This window comes from Oncorhynchus keta, chromosome 19 (assembly GCF_023373465.1).
Source record: "Oncorhynchus keta strain PuntledgeMale-10-30-2019 chromosome 19, Oket_V2, whole genome shotgun sequence".
Classification (NCBI taxonomy): Eukaryota; Metazoa; Chordata; class Actinopteri; order Salmoniformes; family Salmonidae; genus Oncorhynchus; species Oncorhynchus keta.
The window spans coordinates 36,993,607-37,015,266 of record NC_068439.1 but is presented as its reverse complement, the minus strand read 5'-3'; the positions used below and the strand labels follow the sequence as shown (position 1 = coordinate 37,015,266).

At 43.3% G+C, this 21,660-nt stretch overlaps 2 protein-coding genes across 3 annotated transcripts; one reads left to right on the top strand and one right to left on the bottom strand.

The window, feature by feature from the left end:
• Nucleotides 1–626: 626 nt before the first annotated feature.
• On the bottom strand, nt 627–6,573 carry LOC118398197 (tubulin beta chain). 2 transcript variants are annotated; one of them, XM_052470441.1, is made up of 4 exons: nt 6,398–6,573; nt 2,871–2,978; nt 2,422–2,536; nt 627–2,250 (listed from the first exon to the last, which is right to left on the bottom strand). In XM_052470441.1, the coding sequence occupies exons 1-4, from the start codon at nt 6,452–6,454 to the stop codon at nt 1,193–1,195; spliced, it is 1,338 nt and encodes a 445-aa protein (XP_052326401.1). In that variant the 5' UTR covers nt 6,455–6,573; the 3' UTR covers nt 627–1,192. The 2 variants fall into 2 exon arrangements, with proteins under 2 accessions (XP_052326401.1, XP_035649192.1); XM_035793299.2 differs by having other exon boundaries at nt 2,422–2,532; nt 2,870–2,978; nt 6,398–6,572.
• A 617-nt stretch (nt 6,574–7,190) lies between these two features.
• Nucleotides 7,191–21,445, top strand: LOC118398196 (flotillin-1). The gene is made up of 13 exons (XM_035793298.2): nt 7,191–7,337; nt 7,979–8,042; nt 8,316–8,391; nt 8,529–8,619; nt 9,176–9,319; nt 11,618–11,737; nt 11,885–11,980; nt 16,134–16,286; nt 16,522–16,703; nt 16,952–16,997; nt 17,295–17,432; nt 17,653–17,817; nt 18,426–21,445. Exons 2-13 carry the CDS (start codon nt 8,000–8,002, stop codon nt 18,444–18,446), a joined length of 1,275 nt encoding a protein of 424 aa, XP_035649191.1. The 5' UTR covers nt 7,191–7,337; nt 7,979–7,999; the 3' UTR covers nt 18,447–21,445.
• The last annotated feature ends 215 nt before the right edge of the window (nt 21,446–21,660 follow it).

Genomic DNA, 21,660 nt, shown 5'->3' with positions numbered 1-21,660 from the left:
TACCAACAAATTAAATATATATAAAAAATATTTTACAACTTTAGATATCCTGTAGGCTACAATATCTCACGCATAGGTGGGCTAGTTACAGTGGTGACTGACGAATTAAACAAATTCAAAATGGCCCTCCATTCACAACCTAATTAGTTTTTATTTTATCTGCTTTGACTCTTCCCCCCTTCTCCTCCTCCTGAGTTCTTTCCCCGCTGGTGGTGAACTGTTTGTACTAGCATCATTGGAGCCAAGGGATACTCCAATTCCATACCTGTTGTTTAAGAAGTACGATGTGACAAATGCAATCTGATTCGTCTGTCACTGCTTATGCCTTTTTTGGGCCCCATCACAGATCCAGGCAGGGGGAATCCACATATTCTAATCTAGTGCTGGACAAGGTAGCAATATTTTTGGAAGAGCATTTTGGGTCGTTTGTTGTTTTCAAGTGCTTATTCATATTCACACCCAACAGTTTATTGATTTATTATCTGTTTCTATTGACCCGATTTTCAAAATGTTGCAATGCAAAGGTGTTACAGTAAGTGTTTCTTATAGATTCCTTTGTGAGTGTATTTTTGCTTCATTATACCACACTAATATCAATATTTTCCTTCCAATAATAACAACAGAGAGAGGTTTTCTAAAAAATGCCTTTTTATTTCTCCCCGGAGGCACCTTGCTTTTCACTTTCTCAAGGATCAAAACAATTATAATACTTTTTTTTGTTTTTAAACATGCAAGAAGGTTGCAGTTTCAGTCCTTCATAGTGCAGTACAGATGTCAACAATACCTGACACTATAGCAGGGTTTGGACATATAGACGAACTGGCTTGACCTAAAATAACAATGGCTTCTATTTGAAAATTAGTTCAATGTGTAAACATTTACTAAAATGTTCTGTACACACACATTTGCTGAGGTTCTTTCAGATAATCTTGTTTCAAAACCTTGCTATTGTCTAATGGAATTAAATTCCTAGACCTCTCCATATTGTGTTCCAGGTCATTTTCAGATATGATCCTCCATTTATGGGTGTGCAATTGGGCTCCTCCTCTTCTCAGCTACGTATACTATTCCTCCGGTTTTCATTTCATACTTTTCTTGTTTTTCACTTTTTGTGGTATTTTGAAACATTTTCAGACTTTTTGTAGGACTTTTCGTCATTCTTCCTCCTCGGTCGTGTTGCTTCACTCCGTCTTTAAGCGTCCTCCTCAGCCTCCTCCTCAAACTCACCTTCCTCCTCGGCGGTGGCGTCCTGGTACTGCTGGTACTCAGACACCAGGTCGTTCATGTTGCTCTCTGCCTCAGTGAACTCCATCTCGTCCATGCCCTCTCCGGTGTACCAATGGAGGAAGGCCTTGCGGCGGAACATGGCGGTGAACTGCTCAGAGATACGCTTGAACAGCTCCTGGATGGCCGTGCTGTTGCCGATGAAGGTGACGGCCATTTTGAGGCCTCTTGGAGGAATGTCGCAGACGGCGGTCTTGACGTTGTTAGGGATCCATTCAACGAAGTAGCTGCTGTTCTTGTTCTGGACGTTGAGCATCTGCTCGTCCACCTCCTTCATGGACATGCGGCCACGGAAGACAGCGGCGACAGTGAGGTAGCGACCGTGGCGCGGGTCACATGCGGCCATCATGTTCTTGGCGTCGAACACTTGCTGAGTGAGCTCAGGTACGGTGAGGGCACGGTACTGCTGGCTCCCCCTGCTGGTGAGGGGTGCGAAGCCGGGGATGAAGAAGTGGAGACGGGGGAAAGGCACCATGTTGACAGCCAGTTTACGGAGGTCGGCGTTGAGCTGACCGGGGAAACGCAGGCAAGTGGTGACTCCGCTCATGGTGGCCGACACCAGGTGGTTGAGGTCTCCGTAAGTCGGCGTGGTGAGTTTGAGGGTCCGGAAGCAGATGTCGTAGAGAGCCTCGTTGTCAATGCAGAAGGTCTCGTCTGTGTTCTCCACTAGCTGGTGGACTGACAGGGTGGCATTGTAGGGCTCCACCACAGTGTCTGACACTTTAGGGGAGGGCACCACGCTGAAGGTGTTCATGATGCGGTCGGGGTACTCTTCACGGATCTTGCTGATGAGCAGGGTGCCCATGCCCGAGCCAGTGCCACCACCCAGGGAGTGGGTGAGCTGGAAGCCCTGGAGGCAGTCACAGCTCTCAGCTTCTTTCCTCACCACATCCAGGACTGAGTCCACCAGCTCTGCTCCCTCAGTGTAGTGGCCCTTTGCCCAGTTGTTTCCTGCACCGCTCTGACCTAGAAACATCAGAGGAAAGGAGGGACATAAAGACCTCAAACACCTGAAATGACAGGACTGTTTCATAATGACCTTTTTCCTTGTGTTTCATTATCCTATGTGCCAACTAAAAGTGATATGTCCCTTCAATGTCCAAGCAGTGCTAAACCCAAACCCCTCTAGTTCCTTACCAAACACAAAGTTGTCTGGTCTGAAGATCTGCCCGAACGGTCCGGATCTGACAGAGTCCATGGTGCCGGGCTCCAGGTCCACTAAGACCGCTCTGGGTACATACTTGCCACCTCCATGAGAGACAACGATAGAGAGACACACACCAGCTCAATACTGCAGGGAACAATGGGTTATTTGATGTCAAGGGAAGAGGAGCTCCTGTCTGTCCACCAGGGGGAGGACAAAATACATCACGTCCTGTAGACCACCACTAGTCCACAAATTGTGTGACCCTATCCAGTATCCCCTGCCACATTGAGATGTTCACCCATTACGTTACATTATGGATAGAATTGAAATTAATCTCAATTTCAATAGAATAAATGCATATATGTACATGTATGTTTGCACCAAAAGATGTTCTTCTGTTGAAAAGTTATTTAACTGTAGAGGGTAGAGATGTGATACCTGAAGCCTCGTTGTAGTAGACACTGATCCTGTCCAGCTGCAGGTCACTGTCTCCATGGTAGGTGCCTGTGGGGTCGATGCCATGTTCATCGCTGATCACCTCCCAGAACTAAAGAGGTCGAGACATGTCAACCGAGAGGCTTGAATTGACACAGGCCAGCACTGCTAAAATGCAGGTTGCGCTCAGTGGCTGAACTACCAACAGAATGTGGGGTGGTGTGAGGTCAAGTGGTTGGGAAGCTGAGCTAGTGGTAGTACATTTGGTTATTGTTGTTACTATATTATTACATTAGAAATGTCATGAAAAAATGACTATTGCTGTACAGGTGAACAAGACCCTATACCATACAAGGTATCCTCTACAACACATAACATACAAAACATCATGCAATACACTCTATTATGTTAAGTTGAACCATATACCATATGGATATTCAATACACAACATAATTCCCAAAATATTCTAAATGTTATCCAGTTGGGTTGTCTATCCTGGCACAGATGTGTGCTCCTGACCTCCCAACTACCACAGGTGGAGAAAAACACTCCCTGAGAATTCTCTCAGGGAGTATAGAGGCAAATCCAAGAAATAATTGCCTTCGCAGTCACAAGGCATTGAGCAGCACGTTCAACATCGCATTTCTATAGCTGAATTGGTGCTTTTCAAGCTAGGCTACAGAGTCGTCGTCCCCCCGCCCCCTTGTGCAACGCACAGTGCAATGACAGTTGTGGTGTGCTCGTTGTATTCGTTAGTTCAGCTTCGCAGTCACACTGCAAAAGCTATGGTGTGTGTGTGGTATTGCGAAGTCTGAGAAGTGTGTGTAGATGCATGAGTGTTCATGTGATGCCTGCACACATCCATGCGTGCATGGTCGTGTCACTACTACTGATGTCACTTTTCTGACCTGGGAGAGCTGCAGCAACATCAAGGGATTGGAGTAATGTGGAGAAACATCTAGCCTTGGAGTGGAAGACCAGCTCAAGAGATGGGCGTAAAGAGCGGCTTAAAACAACTCTATACTCTATATAGAATATCTACCGTCCATGAAGACGTGTTATAAATGGCTGAACAAGAGAAAGAGAGAGAGAAGCAATACTCTGTAGGCTACCACGTGAGCGGGCAAAGTGGAACCATCCCAGAGGAATTAGCCCACTGGGACAGATTGATGCGAACTCAACTGACCCTAATCTGAAATAGAGAGAGCGAGAACCTTGTTCTATATGAAACACCTCTTTGAGCTTTCACCCCACTTTACCATCTATTCTTGAACCCCTCTGAATATCAAGAAATATTAGTGAAATGGCCCATTCTTGTTCACCGTGCTGTCTGGTAATACACATTCGCATTTAACACATCAACAAGTTAGGGCTACCAAGTTAGCCTATATGTTCTCTCACGTCACCCCGCTCCTCCGCTCTCTCCACTGGCTTCCAGTTGAAGCTCGCATCCGCTACAAGACCATGGTGCTTGCCTACGGAGCTGTGAGGGGAACGGCACCTCAGTACCTCCAGGCTCTGATCAGGCCCTACACCCAAACAAGGGCACTGCGTTCATCCACCTCTGGCTTGCTCGCCTCCCTACCACTGAGGAAGTACAGTTCCCGCTCAGCCCAGTCAAAACTGTTCGCTGCTCTGGCCCCCCAATGGTGGAACAAACTCCCTCACGACGCCAGGACAGCGGAGTCAATCACCACCTTCCGGAGACACCTGAAACCCCACCTCTTTAAGGAATACCTAGGATAGGATAAAGTAATCCTTCTCACCCCCCCCCCCCTTAAAAGATTTAGATGCACTATTGTAAAGTGGCTGTTCCACTGGATGTCATAAGGTGAATGCACCAATTTGTAAGTCGCTCTGGATAAGAGCGTCTGCTAAATGACTTAAATGTAATGTAATGTAAATGACACACTCTGTTTCCCATCAGAATCCCATTCACCACAAAGGGTAGGCCTGAATAGACTTATGTAGCTATTTGCTATAGACAGCATATTTAAAGAGAGTTATTGAGGCTTTGTGGATATTACATTATGTTGATTACGTTTCACTGGCCCACTGGACATGGCTTGTGTTGCCAAATGGTGTTGTGTAAAATAACTAAAGTTGGGGATAAAAACATATAGGCTAAGTGTGTACTCGACTCCTTATCACGAGTCATTTAAACGATGTCATGTGCTCTCATAGACCACAGCCTGCTCATATCCCTCCACAGAAGTCCCCTTCACAGTTGTTGGCGTTTTATATTTATTATTTAACGAGGCAAGTCAGTTACAAACAATCACGGCCAAACCTGAACGACGCTGGACCAATTGTGCGCCGCCCTATGGAACTTACAATCACAGCCGGATGTGATACAGACTGGATTCGAACAGACTGTAGTGACGCCTCTTGCACTGAGATGTTGTGCCTTAGATCGCTGCGCCACTTGGGAGCCTGATCAATAACCTCTCCCTTGCCTGATTCAGCAACTTTCCCCTTTTTTCCCCTTAAATTAAAGGACGTTGATTCAGCCCCAATAAGACAGATGTAGTGTCCCCGCTATTCTCTTTAAATCACCATCGCGTTAATAATGGTTTATTTTACTGGTCTATTATGCGTACTCAGCCAAGATGCGACGTGTCAATGCGCAAAAGGGCATGCGTTTTTGTTGTAAAAAGCCCATTACTCTTTTACAAGTTATGTTTAAAGTTTGACTCGTGCCACTGCCTAAAGATGACTCAATAGTATTATAGGAGGCTATCTAGAGACATATCCTACTTAACTAAATGTGTAATGCAAGGGAATACACATAGTCTACTGAGACTAAAAGTATAGGAAATGTAAATTTGTCAAACCACCAAAAAAAAGTCTCAAAAATGCAATCTTTGCGCGTCAACATCTGTAAACCGCGAGGGGTGAACTAGCCTTTGTGAAGCTATAGTTTTTCTACCGTGTCATAACTTTAGGACTAAGTGTCTTGTGTATAAATGTCTAGTTGTTTTTTCATCTGTGTTTTAAAGTCTTCATTTTAGACATCTCTTTTTCGTAGTCTATTGAAGAAAAGGCTATTCCAGACACGAAACAATGAGCGTGGCAGAAAAAGCAGACAGACGCTCATCGAAATCACGTCTCAATGGTCCCGGGGATATCTTACCATAATAAAATAACTGTCAGCGTTTTTCCAGTTGTGCTTTCTTCTAAGACTAGTTTACATTGGCAAAAGATAAATGTATATCCCATAAAGAAACAAAAACGACGACGAAGCTTAACAACTGGACTGAAAAGCAGACAACAAAAGGCATATTAATTCCGGCACTCTTCATCCATTGAGAACTTTAAATGGCCTCATGTTAGAAAAAGAGACCATAACGGAATATACTGCATTGGATGTTCAACATTTAGGCTAAGTGGATTTAAAAAAAACTTAAAATACCCATAGACTAGAATACAACTTTTTGAGAAGCAACAAATAGTTTTTACAATGCATTTTTTAAAAATTAATTCCCAAATGTAAGCCTAGACATTGTTCGTTTAAGTTTTTAAGATTCTTACCTTGGCCCCAATCTGGTTACCGCACTGCCCGGCCTGAATGTGTACAATTTCCCTCATTCTGTAAGCGTGTAGTAATAGAAAATACAAGAGAATAAATTGAAGTGCTGTTATGTGGACGCTGTTGACACACTCACCACTGTGAAATATGTGGATGCCACCTTTGAGTAAGGCGGGACAACAAATGTAAAAGTCTGGACAGTGGCCAACCCGAAGTTTGCCCTAATGATTGGTCAAGGACTTTGGAAACCCAATCTTGATTGGCCGAGGAAAGAAAATCAACGGGGTTTCTCTACCGTAAAGAAAGGGGCCGGAAGTCGAGAGGGAGTGCCGCGTCCCGTCCTGTTACACTGCCCTGTGGTGTTGTCAGTCCTCTTCTGGCTTTGGCGGTGTAGATTATAAGAGTACATGGTCCTTAAGGCCAGATCGCTCTTCAATATGTTAAAATGTTCATAGACGACCAGCAGGGTCAAATAATAATCACAGTGGTTATAGAGGGTGCAACACCTCAGGAGTAAATGTCAGTTGGCTTTTCATAGCAGAGCATTCAGAGGTTGAGACAGCAGGTGCGGTAGAGAGAGAGGGGCGGGGTCACATCAAATAAACAACAAATAAAAAAGTGCAACTAAAGAGCAGAAATGCAATACTTTTGTTGACCTAGCTAAGTAATTCGATATTGTATCCTAAATACTGAACTATTTCACACTGATTATTGAATGAAATTAAATTCACCACCGCAACACCAGATGGCGACAGCACATTTTGTAATGGGCGTGAGACTATGGATAGACTCTTTTGACGGGAAGGGCTATAACGGTACAAACGCTTCATATATACATACAGTCATTGGACAGACGATAGCAAGAATAACGCTGCTGTATTTTGAGAGCAAAAACAAGTATCTATACATTTGCATTCTGCATTAGTTCATTCTGTCAAATTGGTAAGTGATTGGACATACTTCGCCTAATCATTCGATTGATTTGATGCATCTCGGATTGCAATGTATGTATACAGCAGTGGGGTCTGGCAAAAAGGATAGTGGAATTGGACACATTTGTATCATTTTGTAAAGTGTTGCTACACCCTTGCATGTTTTATTTATATCCTATTTGCATGTGTGTTGATACATTTGTTGATACATATATTAGCTTGTTTTTCTATGCTCTTTATCAGCAAAATGTCCTGTGTGATGATGCGCAACATTTACGCAAATTAAATTAGCTATCAGTGTTGTCTCGAGAACTTTCTCAAGGCTCCTGCCCCCTTGGATTTACATGGAGAATATCACAATAGTTCTAATACTGACTACCAGCTCAAATTCGGATTCAATCTGAATTGAAATATAGAAAACGTTTCGTCACATGTTACTTAATGTCGCTATATGAAATTATTATTAGGCCTACTATATAGATTCCAGTCAAAGCTGTCAAGCATGACTGATGAATGAAGCTAGAAATGTTTGAGCAATAGGCCAATGTAGGACTCTTAAGTAGCCCACTGTCAGGCCCATTGCCAAGCATTGAAGCTTGGTATATGAAATTGTTTAATTCAATTGTGTGTTGTTGTTTTTTGTCTTTCTAGAATCTGAGGGAGAAAAAAAACATGTTCTACACATGTGGTCCAAATGAGGCTATGGTGGTGTCAGGTCCATTCTCTAATCAATACAATTCTATTCTCCATTTATAAACATATTACATTAAAGAGCTGTAAGATGATAGTAATACTCGCATGCGTATCTCACCATCCTCTCGCTCTCTCGCTCTCCTTCTCTTGCTCTTTCGCTTTCTCTCGCTCGCTCTCCCTCTCTCGCTCTCTTGCTCTCTCTCTCGCTCTCCCTCTCGCTCTCCCTCTCTCGCTCTCGCTCTCCCTCTCTCATTCTCTTCCTTTCCCTCTCCCTCTCTCGCTCTCTGTTTCTCAGGGCTCTGCCGTTCTCCTCCAGTAATGATTTCTGGAGGCAGAGTGTTTGTGCTTCCCTGTGTTCAGAAGATCCAGAGGTGTGGTCTCTTTTCCTGTTCACGTCTGCAAACACATATATTGGCCGTGCGTTACCATTTGCCATTGTTTTGGGATATCATACTACAGCATTGTGGAATGACTATATCTCTCCCTTATTTCCTCTCCTCTCTCCCAGGATCTCCCTGAACACTCTGACGCTGAACGTGAAGAGTGATAAAGTCTACACCCGGCATGGGGTTCCCATCTCGGTCACTGGTATTGCCCAGGTTTGTCTCTCCATCTTTCTCTGTCTCCATTTCTTCCTCAGCCAGTGTAACGGCACTATTCTGTTACATCACCTTTAAGCCTTGTATCAACGACCGCAGCACAGCTGTGCTCAAAAGTTTACCTCCACAGTCAGGTGGGCAATAATGGCCCTAGTTTTGAACACAAATGCAAAGGCTCTCTTTAGGTAAGTAGGTATCAAGTAGCTAATTAAAACATGCCAACTGTTTTGCTTATAGCATTCATTTATACACGGGTCTTAAATGATTAAATACCTCACTCGCTTGTGCTTTGGACAGAACTGAGTAACCTTGCCTGTTGGGAGTGTTAGTACTACTACTACTGCTGTGTAGTCGGGTAGTATACAGCAGATGCTTCTGTTTGTTTAGCAATGTGCACACCTGAGTCATGCTCATTAATCACCAACAACAGACTAAAACAGGAAGGGACTACCTGAACTTGCTCATAAAATGCACATTGTCTGTTTCAAAACATTTAAAAATGTTTTCGGTTGCGTGCCCTAATGAACTATTAACCTGTGTGCTCTCCTCCCTCCAGATGAAGATCCAGGGGCAGAACAAGCAGATGCTGGCCGCAGCCTGTCAGATGTTCATGGGGAAGTCGGAGGGCGAGATCGCCCAAATCGCCCTGGAGACGCTGGAGGGTCACCAGAGGGCCATTATTGCCCACCTGACTGTGGAGGTAAACTTGACCTTTTTAGCACAGCCGTGCTGCGGTCATTGGTCCAAGGCGAAGTGGAGTACCTGCCGAGTACCCAATCACAATGCTTGTTTTGACCAACCTGTTGTAGAACATCTGTTTTGCAAGATGTCACAAACAGATCTGGGATCAGGCTACATTATAACAGCTCACTCATTTTAGTGCAATATAGAAACATTTTGGCACCATTTGCCTTCTTCACGGTTGCATGAGGTTAACTGGATAGCACTCTTACTGGCCACATCCACAGTTACAGATAAACAAACAGCACATTATAGCATATCACTGATTTCGATGCTTTATAGCCATGACCAAACCCAAGAGCTATGGCCAGAGATACACTCCCCTACCCATTTATTTGGACAGTGAAGCTAAAACTTTTAATTTGGCCCCATACTCCAGCAATTTGGATTTGAGATCAATTGTTTAATATGAGGCGACTGTACATAATGTCACCTTTTATTAGAGGGTATTTTTCTATGTACACCACCGTTCAAAAGTTTGTAGATAACAAACATATCGTAACAATCGGACCATAAACAGACCATAAGAAACAGACCATAAACAGACCATAACAAACAGACCATAAATCCCAGGTCACTTAGATCCCAGGTCACTTAGAAACGTCCTTGTTTTTGAAAGAAAAGCACATTTTTTGTCCATTAAAATAACATCAAATTGTTCAGAAATACAGTGTAGACATTGTTAATGTTGTAAATGACCATTGTAGCTGGAAACGGCTGATTTCTAATGGAATATCTACATAGACGTACAGAGGCCCATTTTCAGCATCCATCACTTCTGTGTTCCAATGGCACGTTGTGTTAGCTAATCCAAGTTTATCATTTTAAAAGGCTAATTGATCATTAGAAAACCCTTTTGCAATTATGTTAGCACAGCTGAAAACTGTTGTTCTCTGATTTAAAGAAGCAATAAAACTGGAATTCTTTAGACTAGTTGAGTATCTGTGGCATCATCGAAGGCCAGCATCCCAGAGTCGCCTCTTCACTTTTGACATTGAGACCTGTGTTTTACGTGTACTATTTAATGAAGCTGCCAGTTTAGGACTTGTGAGGAGTCTGTTTCTCAAACTAGACACTCTAATGTACTTGTCCTCTTGCTCAGTTGTGCACCGGGGCCTCCCACTCCTCTTTCTATTCTGGTTAGGGCCAGTTTGTGCTGTTCTGTGAAGGGAGTAGTACACAGCGCTGTATGAGATCTGCAGTTTCTTGGCAATTTCTCGCTTGGAACAACCTTAATTTCTCAGAACAAGAATAGACCGATGAGTTTCAGAAGAAAGTTCTTTGTTTCTAGCCATTTTGAGCCTGTAATCGAACACACAAATGTTGATGCTCCAGATACTCAACTATTCTAAAGAAGGCCAGTTTTATTGCTTCTTTAATCAGAGAACAACAGTTTGCAGCTGTGCTAACATAATTGCAAACAGGTTTTCTAATGATCAATTAGCCTTTTAAAATGATAACCTTGGATTAGCTAACACAACGTGCCATTGGAACACAGAAGTGATGGTTGCTGATAAAGGGCCTCTGGACACCTACGTAGATATTCCATAAGAAATCATCAGTTTCCAGCTACAATAGTCATTTACAACATTAACAATGTCTACACTATATTTCTGATCAATTTGATGTTATTTTAATGGACAAAAAATGTGATTTTCTTTAAAAAACAAGGACATTTCTAAGTGACCCCAAACTTTTGAACGGTAGTATTTGTACCATACGTAAAACAGCACATTGCATACTAGAAATGGCTTGTGACAGACCATAACAAACAGACCAAAACAAACAGACCATAACAAACAGAACACAAACAGACCATAACAAAAAGACCGTAACAAACGGACCATAAACAGACTATAACAAACAGACCATAAACAGACCATAACAAACAGACCATAAACAGACCATAACAAACATACCATAACAAACATATCGTAACAATCGGACCATAAACAGACCATAAGAAACAGACCATAAACAGACCATAACAAACAGACCATAAACAAACCATAACAAACAGACCATAACAAACAGACCATAACAAACAGACCATAAACAAACCATAACAAACAGACCATAACAAACAACAAATCAAACCGTATTATATATTTACAGTCGAACCATAGTCATATGGAAATCTATTTCTGGCTATGTGTTCAACTACATAGTAGCATGATGGAGAGGGAGCACTGCATCTTTTCATTGTCAAACGAAGGTATATCAACATAGGCTCTAACTCTGTTATTTCCCCCATCAGGAGATCTATAGGGACCGCAAGAAGTTCTCGGAGGAGGTGTTCAAGGTGGCCTCGTCTGACCTGGTCAACATGGGCATCAGCGTGGTCAGCTACACGCTCAAAGACGTTCACGATGACCAGGTGTGCTTTCTCTCTCTACTTTCAATGGAGACTCCATTTTTCCACAGATGCTCCAATAAAAGGTAAATAATGGACACTAGATGGATGCCAGGTAAATAATCGACCCTAAACTAAAAGCATGTTGTCGTCTTCCTCTCTGTGGTTCAGGACTACCTCCACTCCCTGGGGAAGTCCAGGACCGCCCAGGTGCAGAAAGACGCCCGCATCGGAGAGGCCCAGTTCAAGAGGGATGCTGTGATCAGGGTGAGCCACCTCTCCCTTCTCTCTAGTCTCTCATTCTTTCTACCTTCTCTTTCTCAACCCGTTATCCTTTACCTTGCTCTTGTTTATTTCGGAATTCACCATCATATTCTGTTCACCTGATTTAGAATTCCTCACAATCAAATGTCGACCGCATTATCTACCAAGGGAATTCTGTTCGATTATAATCACAGCTGTATATATTTCCCCCCAAGCAGACACATCGATGGCTCTGAACAAACTTTATTTGACTCTTTGCAAACTGGAATCCATATATCCTGATGCTGCATTCATTGTAGCTGGGGATTTTAACAAGGCTAATCTGAAAACAAGACTCCCTATATTGTATCAGCATATCGATTGCGCAACCAGGGCTGGAAACACCTTGGATCATTGCTATTCTAACTTCCGCAATGCATATAAGGCCCTGCCCCGCTCTCCTTTCGGAAAATCTGACCACGACTCCATTTAGTTGATCCCTGCCTACAGACAGAAACTAAAACAAGAAGCTCCCGCGCTGAGGTCTGTTCAACGCTGGTCCGACCAATCTGATTCCACACTCCAAGACTGCTTCCATCACGTGGACTGGGATATGTTTCGTATTGCATCAAACAACAACATTGACGAATACGCTGATTCGGTGAGCGAGTTCATTAGAACTTGCGTTGAAGATGTCATTCCCATAGCAACGATTAAAACATTCCCAAACCAGAAACCGTGGATTGATGGCAGCATTCGCATGAAACTGAAAGCGCGAACCACTGCTTTTAATCAGGGCAAGGTGACCGGAAACATGACAGAATACAAACAGTGTAGCTATTCCCTCCGCAAGGCAATCAAACAAGCTAAGCGTCAGTATAGAGACAAAGTAGAATCTCAATTCCATGGCTCAGACACAAGAGGTATGTGGCAGGGTCTACAGTCAATCACGGATTACAAAAAGAAAACCAGCCCCGTCACGGACCAGGATGTCTTGCTCCCAGGCAGACTAAATAACTTTTTTGCCCGCTTTGAGGACAATACAGTGCCACTGACACGGCCCGCAACCAAAACATGCGGACTCTCCTTCACTGCAGCCGAAGTGAGGAAAACATTTAAACGTGTCAACCCTCGCAAGGCTGCAGGCCCAGACGGCATCCCCAGCTGCGCCCTCAGAGCATGCGCAGACCAGCTGGCTGGTGTGTTTACGGACATATTCAATCAATCCCTATCCCAGTCTGTTGTTCCCACATGCTTCAAGCGGGCCACCATTGTTCCTGTTCCCAAGAAAGCTAAGGTAACTGAGCTAAACGACTACCGCCCCGTAGCACTCACTTCCGTCATCATGAAGTGTTTTGAGAGACTAGTCAAGGACCATATCACCTCCACCCTACCTAACACCCTAGACCCACTCCAATTTGCTTACCGCCCAAATAGGTCCACAGACAATGCAATCTCAACCACACTGCACACTGCCCTAACCCATCTGGACAAGAGGAATACCTATGTGAGAATGCTGTTCATCGACTACAGCTCGGCATTTAACACCATAGTGCCCTCCAAGCTCGTTATCAAGCTCGAGACCCTGGGTCTCGACCCCGCCCTGTGCAACTGGGTACTGGACTTCCTGAAGGGCCGCCCCCAGGTGGTGAGGGTAGGCAACAACATCTCCACCCCGCTGATCCTCAACACTGGGGCCCCACAAGGGTGCGTTCTGAGCCCTCTCCTGTACTCCCTGTTCACCCACGACTGCGTGGCCACGCACGCCTCCAACTCAATCATCAAGTTTGCGGACGACACAACAGTGGTAGGCTTGATTACCAACAACGATGAGACGGCCTACAGGGAGGAGGTGAGGGCCCTTGGAGTGTGGTGTCAGGAAAATAACCTCACACTCAACGTCAACAAAACTAAGGAGATGATTGTGGACTTCAGGAAACAGCAGAGGGAACACCCCCCTATCCACATTGATGGAACAGTAGTGGAGAGGGTAGTAAGTTTTAAGTTCCTCGGCGTACACAACACAGACAAACTGAATTGGTCCACCCACACAGACAGCATCGTGAAGAAGGCGCAGCAGCGCCTCTTCAACCTCAGGAGGCTGAAGAAATTCGGCTTGTCACCAAAAGCACTCACAAACTTCTTGTACCGCCTGGTACGGCAACTGCTCCGCCCACAACCGTAAGGCTCTCCAGAGGGTAGTGAGGTCTGCACAACGCATCACCGGGGGCAAACTACCTGCCCTCCAGGATACCTACACCACCCGATGTCACAGGAAGGCCATAAAGATCATCAAGGACAACAACCACCCGAGCCACTGCCTGTTCACCCCGCTGTCATCCAGAAGGCGAGGTCAGTACAGGTGCATCAAAGCTGGGACCGAGAGACTGAAAAACAGCTTCTATCTCAAGGCCATTAGACTGTTAAACAGCCACAACTAACATTGAGTGGCTGCTGCCAACACACTGACTCAACTCCTGCCACTTTAATAATGGGAATTGATGGGAAATTATGTAATATATATCACTAGCCACTTTAAACAATGCTACCTAATATAATGTTTACATACCCTACATTATTCATCTCATATGTATACGTATATACTGTACTCTATATCATCTACTGCATCTTTATGTAATACATGTATCACTAGCCACTTTAACTATGCCACTTTGTTTACATACTCATCTCGTATGTATATACTGTACTCAATACCATCTACTGCATCTTGCCTATACCGCTCTGTACCATCACTCATTCATATATCTTTATGTACATATTATTTATCCCCTTACACTTGTGTCTATAAGGTAGTAGTTTTGGAATTGTTAGCTAGATTACTTGTTGGTTATTGCTGCATTGTCGGAACTAGAAGCACAAGCATTTTGCTACACTCGCATTAACATCTGCTAACCATGTGTATGTGACAAATAAAATTGGATTTGATTTGATTTGATATGTTCTTTTGCTTGGTTTTCCTTATCCGTTCTTACTTGATTTTTTGGGGGGGTAGACCAACTTGAATATTGCAGATAGATTGTAGTTTCCATCAATGTAATTGTCTGCATCATTTACAATCCCCCATTATTATATATATATATACATACATATATCTCTCCTTCCAGATTCACATTAAGCATCTCCAATCTAAAATTAAATCTAGAATCGGCTTCCTTTTTCGCAAACAAAGCATCCTTCACTCATGCTGCCAAACATACTCTCGTAAAACTGACTATCCTACCTATCCTTGACTTCGGCGATGTCATTTACAAAATAGCCTCCAACACTCTACTCAGCAAATTGGATGCAGTCTATCACAGTGCCATCCGTTTTGTCACCAAAGCCCCATATACTACCCACCACTGCGACCTGTATGCTCTCGTTGGCTAGCCCTCGCTTCATATTCGTCGCCAAACCCAATGGCTCCAGGTCATCTATAAGTCTTTGCTAGGTAAAGCTCCGACTTATCTCAGCTCACTGGTCACCATAGCAGCACCCACCCATATCACGCACTCCAGCAGGTATATTTCACTGGTCACACCCAAAGCCAATTCCTACCTTGGCCGCCTTTCCTTCCAGTTCTCTGCTGCCAATGACTGGAAGAGCTGCAAAAATCAATGAAGCTGGAGACTCATACCTCCCTCACTAGCTTTAAGCACCAGCTGTCAGAGCAGCTCACAGATCACTGCACCTTTACATAGCCAATCTGTAAACAGCTCATCCAACTACCTCATCCCCATACTGTTATTTATTTTATTTATTTTGCTCCTTTGCACCACAGTATCTCTACTTGCACACTCATCTTCTGCACATCTATCACTCCAGTGTTTAATTGATAAATTGTAATTATTTTACCACTATAGCCTATTTATTGCCTTACCTCCCTTATCCTACCTCATTTGCACACACTGTATATAGACTTTTTCTATTGTATTATTGACTGTACGATTGTTTATCCCATGTGTAATTCTGTGTTGTTGTATGTGTCGCACTGCTTTGCTTTATCTTGGCCAGGTCGCAGTTGTAAATGAGAACTTGTTCTCAACTAGCCTACCTGGTTAAATAAAGGTGAAATAAATAGATACATTACTTTTCTCTTTCCTGGTACTCCATCTCAACCTTTCCTTGTCCAAACTCCTCTTGTTTCTTTTTCCCCTCTCTGTGTCTCTCGCTGTAGGAGGCCCATGCCATGCAGGAGAAGATCTCAGCCCAGTATGTAAATGAGATCCAGATGGCCAAGGCTCAGAGGGACTATGAGCTGAAGAAAGCATCCTATGACATCGAAGTCAACACCAAGAAGGCGGAGTCCGAGATGGCCTACCAGCTACAGGTATGTCCATGATATTACGCTAAGACACGGATGTATTGTACTGCACACCCAATCTCGTTATTTGTTTGTTCTCAAAATGGAAAGCAGCTCACCAAACCAATTGAAACAAAACAACACAAAAGTAAAACACGGAATACAAAAAAAAAAAACACAGAGATCAAACATAACCTCTTAAAAATGGTCACAAAGAGCGCCACTGAGATCTTGGTCTTACCGTTTGAACCCTCCCTGTCAGGTGGCCAAGACCAAGCAGCGCATCGAGGAGGAGAAGATGCAGGTGAAGGTGGTGGAGCGCTCTCAGCAGATCATGCTCCAGGAGCAGGAAATCACCCGCAGGGAGAAGGAGCTGGAGGCCAAGGTCAAGAAGCCCGCTGAGGCCGAGAGATACCGCCTGGAGAAGCTTGCCGAGGCCCAGCGGTGAGTCACGGCCACAGGGTCTCCAAATGACCTTTCACAAATTATATATTGTAGTTTGTGAAAGATGTATTGCGTAGACAATGAAAATATACTAGATAATTAATGTGTTCTATGGCGTATGAGACAGACAACAACAAAAAACACATATACAAACTATACTGAATATGTACAATGTACTATATCCGTACTGTATACCTCACTGGCCAACCAAGGTGTATGAGATCAAATAAATGTTTCTCTTCCCACAGTGCACAGCTCATCATGGAGGCAGAGGCTGAAGCAGAGTCCATTAGGGTGAGTGAGCATCACATTGTTCGAGATAGATTCTGAAAAAACAACATTGTTACTGTTCCAAGCTTGTTTTACCCCTAAAAGCAGCTCATTCTTGTGTCTGTGACTCGTATAAGCAGAGAGAACTTTAATGGTAATAGGAGAAGTCCACGTTCACCACACTCAAGCCATTTTGCTTGCTCAAATCAATACTACTAAATATTGCAGTCAACTTACGATAAGTTACACCCAAGGAGGCTGGAACAACATAGTTTGACCGTCATAACAGAAGGTTCTTCACTTTTTCTCTCTCTCTCTCAGATTAAGGGAGATGCGGAGGCCTTTGCTGTGGAGGCGAAGGGGAGAGCCGAGGCGGAGCAGATGGCCAAGAAGGCCGAAGCCTTCCAGCAGTACAAGGAGGGAGCCATGGTGGACATGCTGCTGGAGCAACTACCACTCGTGAGAAACAAACCTTTGAAGAGACAGAGCTCAAATACACATATGAGATGTGGACGTTTAACGATCGCGTAAAATCCTGCATGGAATCGAAGATTTGCATGAACAAGTCATAACACTGATAGAAAGTTAGTTCGTACACATAGTTGTAGAGCCCCAAATCGGATCACCGGGCATAGGAACTGGAAGGACACCTCTCGTATGTGCCTGTGTCCTCCTCTAGATGGCGGAAGAGATCAGCAGGCCTCTGGCGCAGGCTCACAAGATCACCATGATATCCAGCGGCGGCGGCGAGGTGGGCGCGGCCCAGCTCACAGGGGAGGTGCTAGACATCATGACCCGCCTACCAGCGGCGGTGGAGAAACTGACCGGAATCAACATCTCGCAGGTGAGACGGCCTAACCAACGATGTGCGTGATGTATTATATTACACGATGACTTCTATTTGTCTGCGTAACAACATTCTCAGTCGGTCTCCAATTAATTATACCAGTTGTTACCCCCCAAAATGATAATAATAATGTTTTATTGTCACATGCACCGGAGAGGTGCAGAGAAATGTGTTGTTTTACAAGGTCAGTCATGGTAGTACAGCGCCCTCGGAGCAAATTAGGGTTAAGTGGCTAACTCAAGGATATATCAACAGATCGGGTATTCGAACTAGCGACCTTTCAACTACTAGCCCAACGCTCTAGAGTTATATTTCACAGGATAGGATATAGGAATAACTTGCCAGATAACTGTGACAAACACGCATGTACATGTATAACTCTTCATTTGACGGTTTATGAAGAATGCTAAAGGTTAGTGTGTGTCATCGTAAGTACCATGTACAAGATAGCATAGCATGCCGACTGCAGGTTAGTAATGTTTGTATTGTTGGTAAACCTAGTTGGCTAGCTCACTGATCCTACTTTGTGAGTCCTTACTCCTTCATTTTCTCTCTCTCCAAATCCCCCCTCGCTCTCTGTCTCAACCTGTCCCTCCATCCTCTAGGTGGCGACTCGTATGGGCTGAGGAGAGGCTCCGGGTGCTCAGGTAGACCTATCATCATACCCCTGCCTGGCTGTAGTGTCTGCGTATGTGTCTACTGTCACAGCCTTACCTTCTCTCCTCAAGTACGTTATGCCAACGACCTATCTGTTTCTATGATCAACCCTTTCTATCGATCCCCTCTTCTTTCCATGTGTCTTAGTGCCCCTTTTCTCTGCCTGTCTCACCTTTCACCTCTAACCCGTTTTCTATTTGTATTTGGCCCTGGATTCCTCCTCCTAACTGCCTGTGTCCACTGCCTTGCTGCCAAGCCCTAAGTGCATCTTAACTGGCGAGTTCAATGCAAGCGCGCAATCAACTCGTCCATCCAGTATTGTCATTCTCAGCGCTCGGTCTTACTCATCAGAAGAAAAGGGGACCTGACCAAATCCATGTTTCAGTCTTTCATTGTTTTTAATGTTACTGGTTGTCGTTTTAGTCTGACAAAATGTAATTGGTTAAGAGAAAATGTCATGGCTCTGTGGGCACTAAGTTTGAGTAACAATGAATGTAAAAAATGTTCACCATTCAAAGTATCCAATATTCTAATCTATACCTGCAAAGGCTCTTCGGTGGGAAAAGTAGTCTGAATAGGCCAGTCAACTTGTTTCTCAATATATTATTCTTTTCTATGGATTTCTATCTGTGAAATGTGTGCTTTCCCATTGATGTGTGTCTATAGTCACTGTTACGACACGTAACGTGCGTGTTTTTTGATGTTGTTTTCGTTGTACTTTCTCACACTGAATTATCCTATTTAATCAATATTCGTTAGAAAGGACCTTCTAGTCAAGCAGATTATGTAGCAGTTCTCACAAATGTGACTTGCATTACTTTTGTCCAGAGTGCTAGGGGACTGGTTTACTGCTCTGTTATAGCTGTCAAAAAGTAATATGACCTTATACTCTTGGAATTATTGCACTTCTGCCTACTGTAATGTCAAGCTGTACTATTTATGTTAATTGAGATGTACTGTTAGCATTGAAGCTACATTATTCTTAAGGTGGTCCTCAGATCAACGGAAATAGTAGCTGTGATAAATGAATAATAAAGGGAGTGATTTTCAGTTAGAAAAATGTTGATTGTCGTCAGAAGTAGAAAGAGAGGAGGTGTCATGTAAAAAGAAGAAATTCGGAAAGCATGTACTCTCTTTTTGGGAACCTTTTGAAGCCCAAACTAAAGCTAGCTGTGTCGTATTGTACTACTAATAGAAATAACTACTAATGGACATAACAGCATGATATACAAGCATTGAGTAAATGGCACATACAAAATATACATCCATTGTTGCCCTCAGAACAGCCTCATTTCATTGGGGCATGAACTCCACAAGTTGTTGAAAGCGTTCCACAGGGATGCTGGCCCATGTTGACTCCAATGTTTACCACAGTTGTGTCAAGTTGGCTGGTGGACCATTCTTGATACACACGGGAAACTGTTGAGTGTGAAAAACCCAGCAGCGTTGCAGTTCTTGACACAAACCGGTGCACCTGGCACCTACTACCATACCTCGTTCAAATGCACTTACATTTTTTGTCTTGCCCATTCACTCTCTGAATGGCACACATACACAATCCATGTCTCAATTGTCTCAAGGCTTAAAAATCCTTCTTTAACATGTCTCCTCCCCTTCATCTACAATGATTGAAGTGGATTTAACAAGTGACATCAATAAGGGATCATAGCTTTCACCTGGATTCACCTGGTCAGTCTATGTCATGGAAAGAGCAGGTGTTCCTAATGTTTTGTATACTCACTGTATTTCATGACACTGCATTTCATCATGCATTGGCTGGTGCAATCAAGTTTCCCCTCTGGGGGATTAATAAAGTACTATCTTATCTTATCGTCCAATCAATGTCTCAGATCAGTATGTTCAATGGAAATCATCCAGATAGCATAGCGTGCTAGCCCTGTGTGTCTCGTGGCATTGTCGGGTCTAGTGACATGACTGATTCAGTATAGGAAGTGAGGCTGACTTGCCTTATCCCCCACACACTGTCACCCTTGACCTCATCGTCACCACACAAGATTGCGTCATATGTACTGATGATGTTACACAGAATAGTCTGTAATGTATGGAATTGTATATTTAATTTAATTGATTTTTTGTTGTATTTATTTATGTTTTTTTTTGCATGAAATTTGTCAGGAGCCTGAAGGCATGACCCATAACAGGTATTCCTGCTACGGATAAGTAACCAAACCAGGGACTGAACCAGAGGTTCAAAATATGTCCAAAGCATCAAAACAAGGGATATTTTGGATGTTGTAATGTTGTAAAGGTACTGTAGAAATGCATCTACAGTACCTGTTTTAGTGAAGTATTTTTAAAATGTGTGTTTGATTTAGCTTAAAACATGTTGTACTGTACTCAAAGATAAGAAAATCATATCTAAAATCAGCTGTTTATGTCAAGTTGTCACATTTATCATACTTTCTTAAACCTTCTGAGCTCAGCGTCTTGGCCTGGCTTGTCAAAAAGGGTTTACCTTCAGTTGCATCACAAGACAAGAGTAATCAAACCTCCTTATCCTGACTAACACAAATGTTACCCTGTTTCTGTGTTGCATCTTACTATAACCAGGACATAATCTACTTTCATGGTTGTCACTTGTTTTACCAAGAAATAATAGCAACAGTTGCTGTATTATATATTCTTAAATGGCATGTTTCAGTGAAAACCAAACCAAGCTTGGGAAAAAGTTACATACTATACATTTAATGAAAATAATGAGATGAATTCCATGGCAAGCAGATTGTATCCAGGACTGGTTTAATGTCGTTTTCTTTGAGTTATATTAGAATAGTGTGATGTTTACTTTGTTTTTGAAGACTTGCCAAAATTGTAATGTGTCTCTGTATTTTTTTTCAAATGGCTGTGCACTAGTGTCATGAGGAACCTTAGACATTTGTATTTTATAGGAAACATATATCCTTAAATGATATCAAATACAGAATTCCTTTGATTCTATTAACCACAACCCTCATCTTCTTTGGTGCTTGTGTGTAGGAAAGTTGTGAAATGGGCATGGCACAGGGGACACTAATGGCAAATTAGTGTCCCTAACACAATCACCTAGCATACACAATATTCTACACTATTTCAATGTATAATTTACCTGTGTACTGTACATTGATACAATACCTTCAAACTGACTGGCCACGGCATGCAGGAAAAGGTGAATCGGACAGAAAG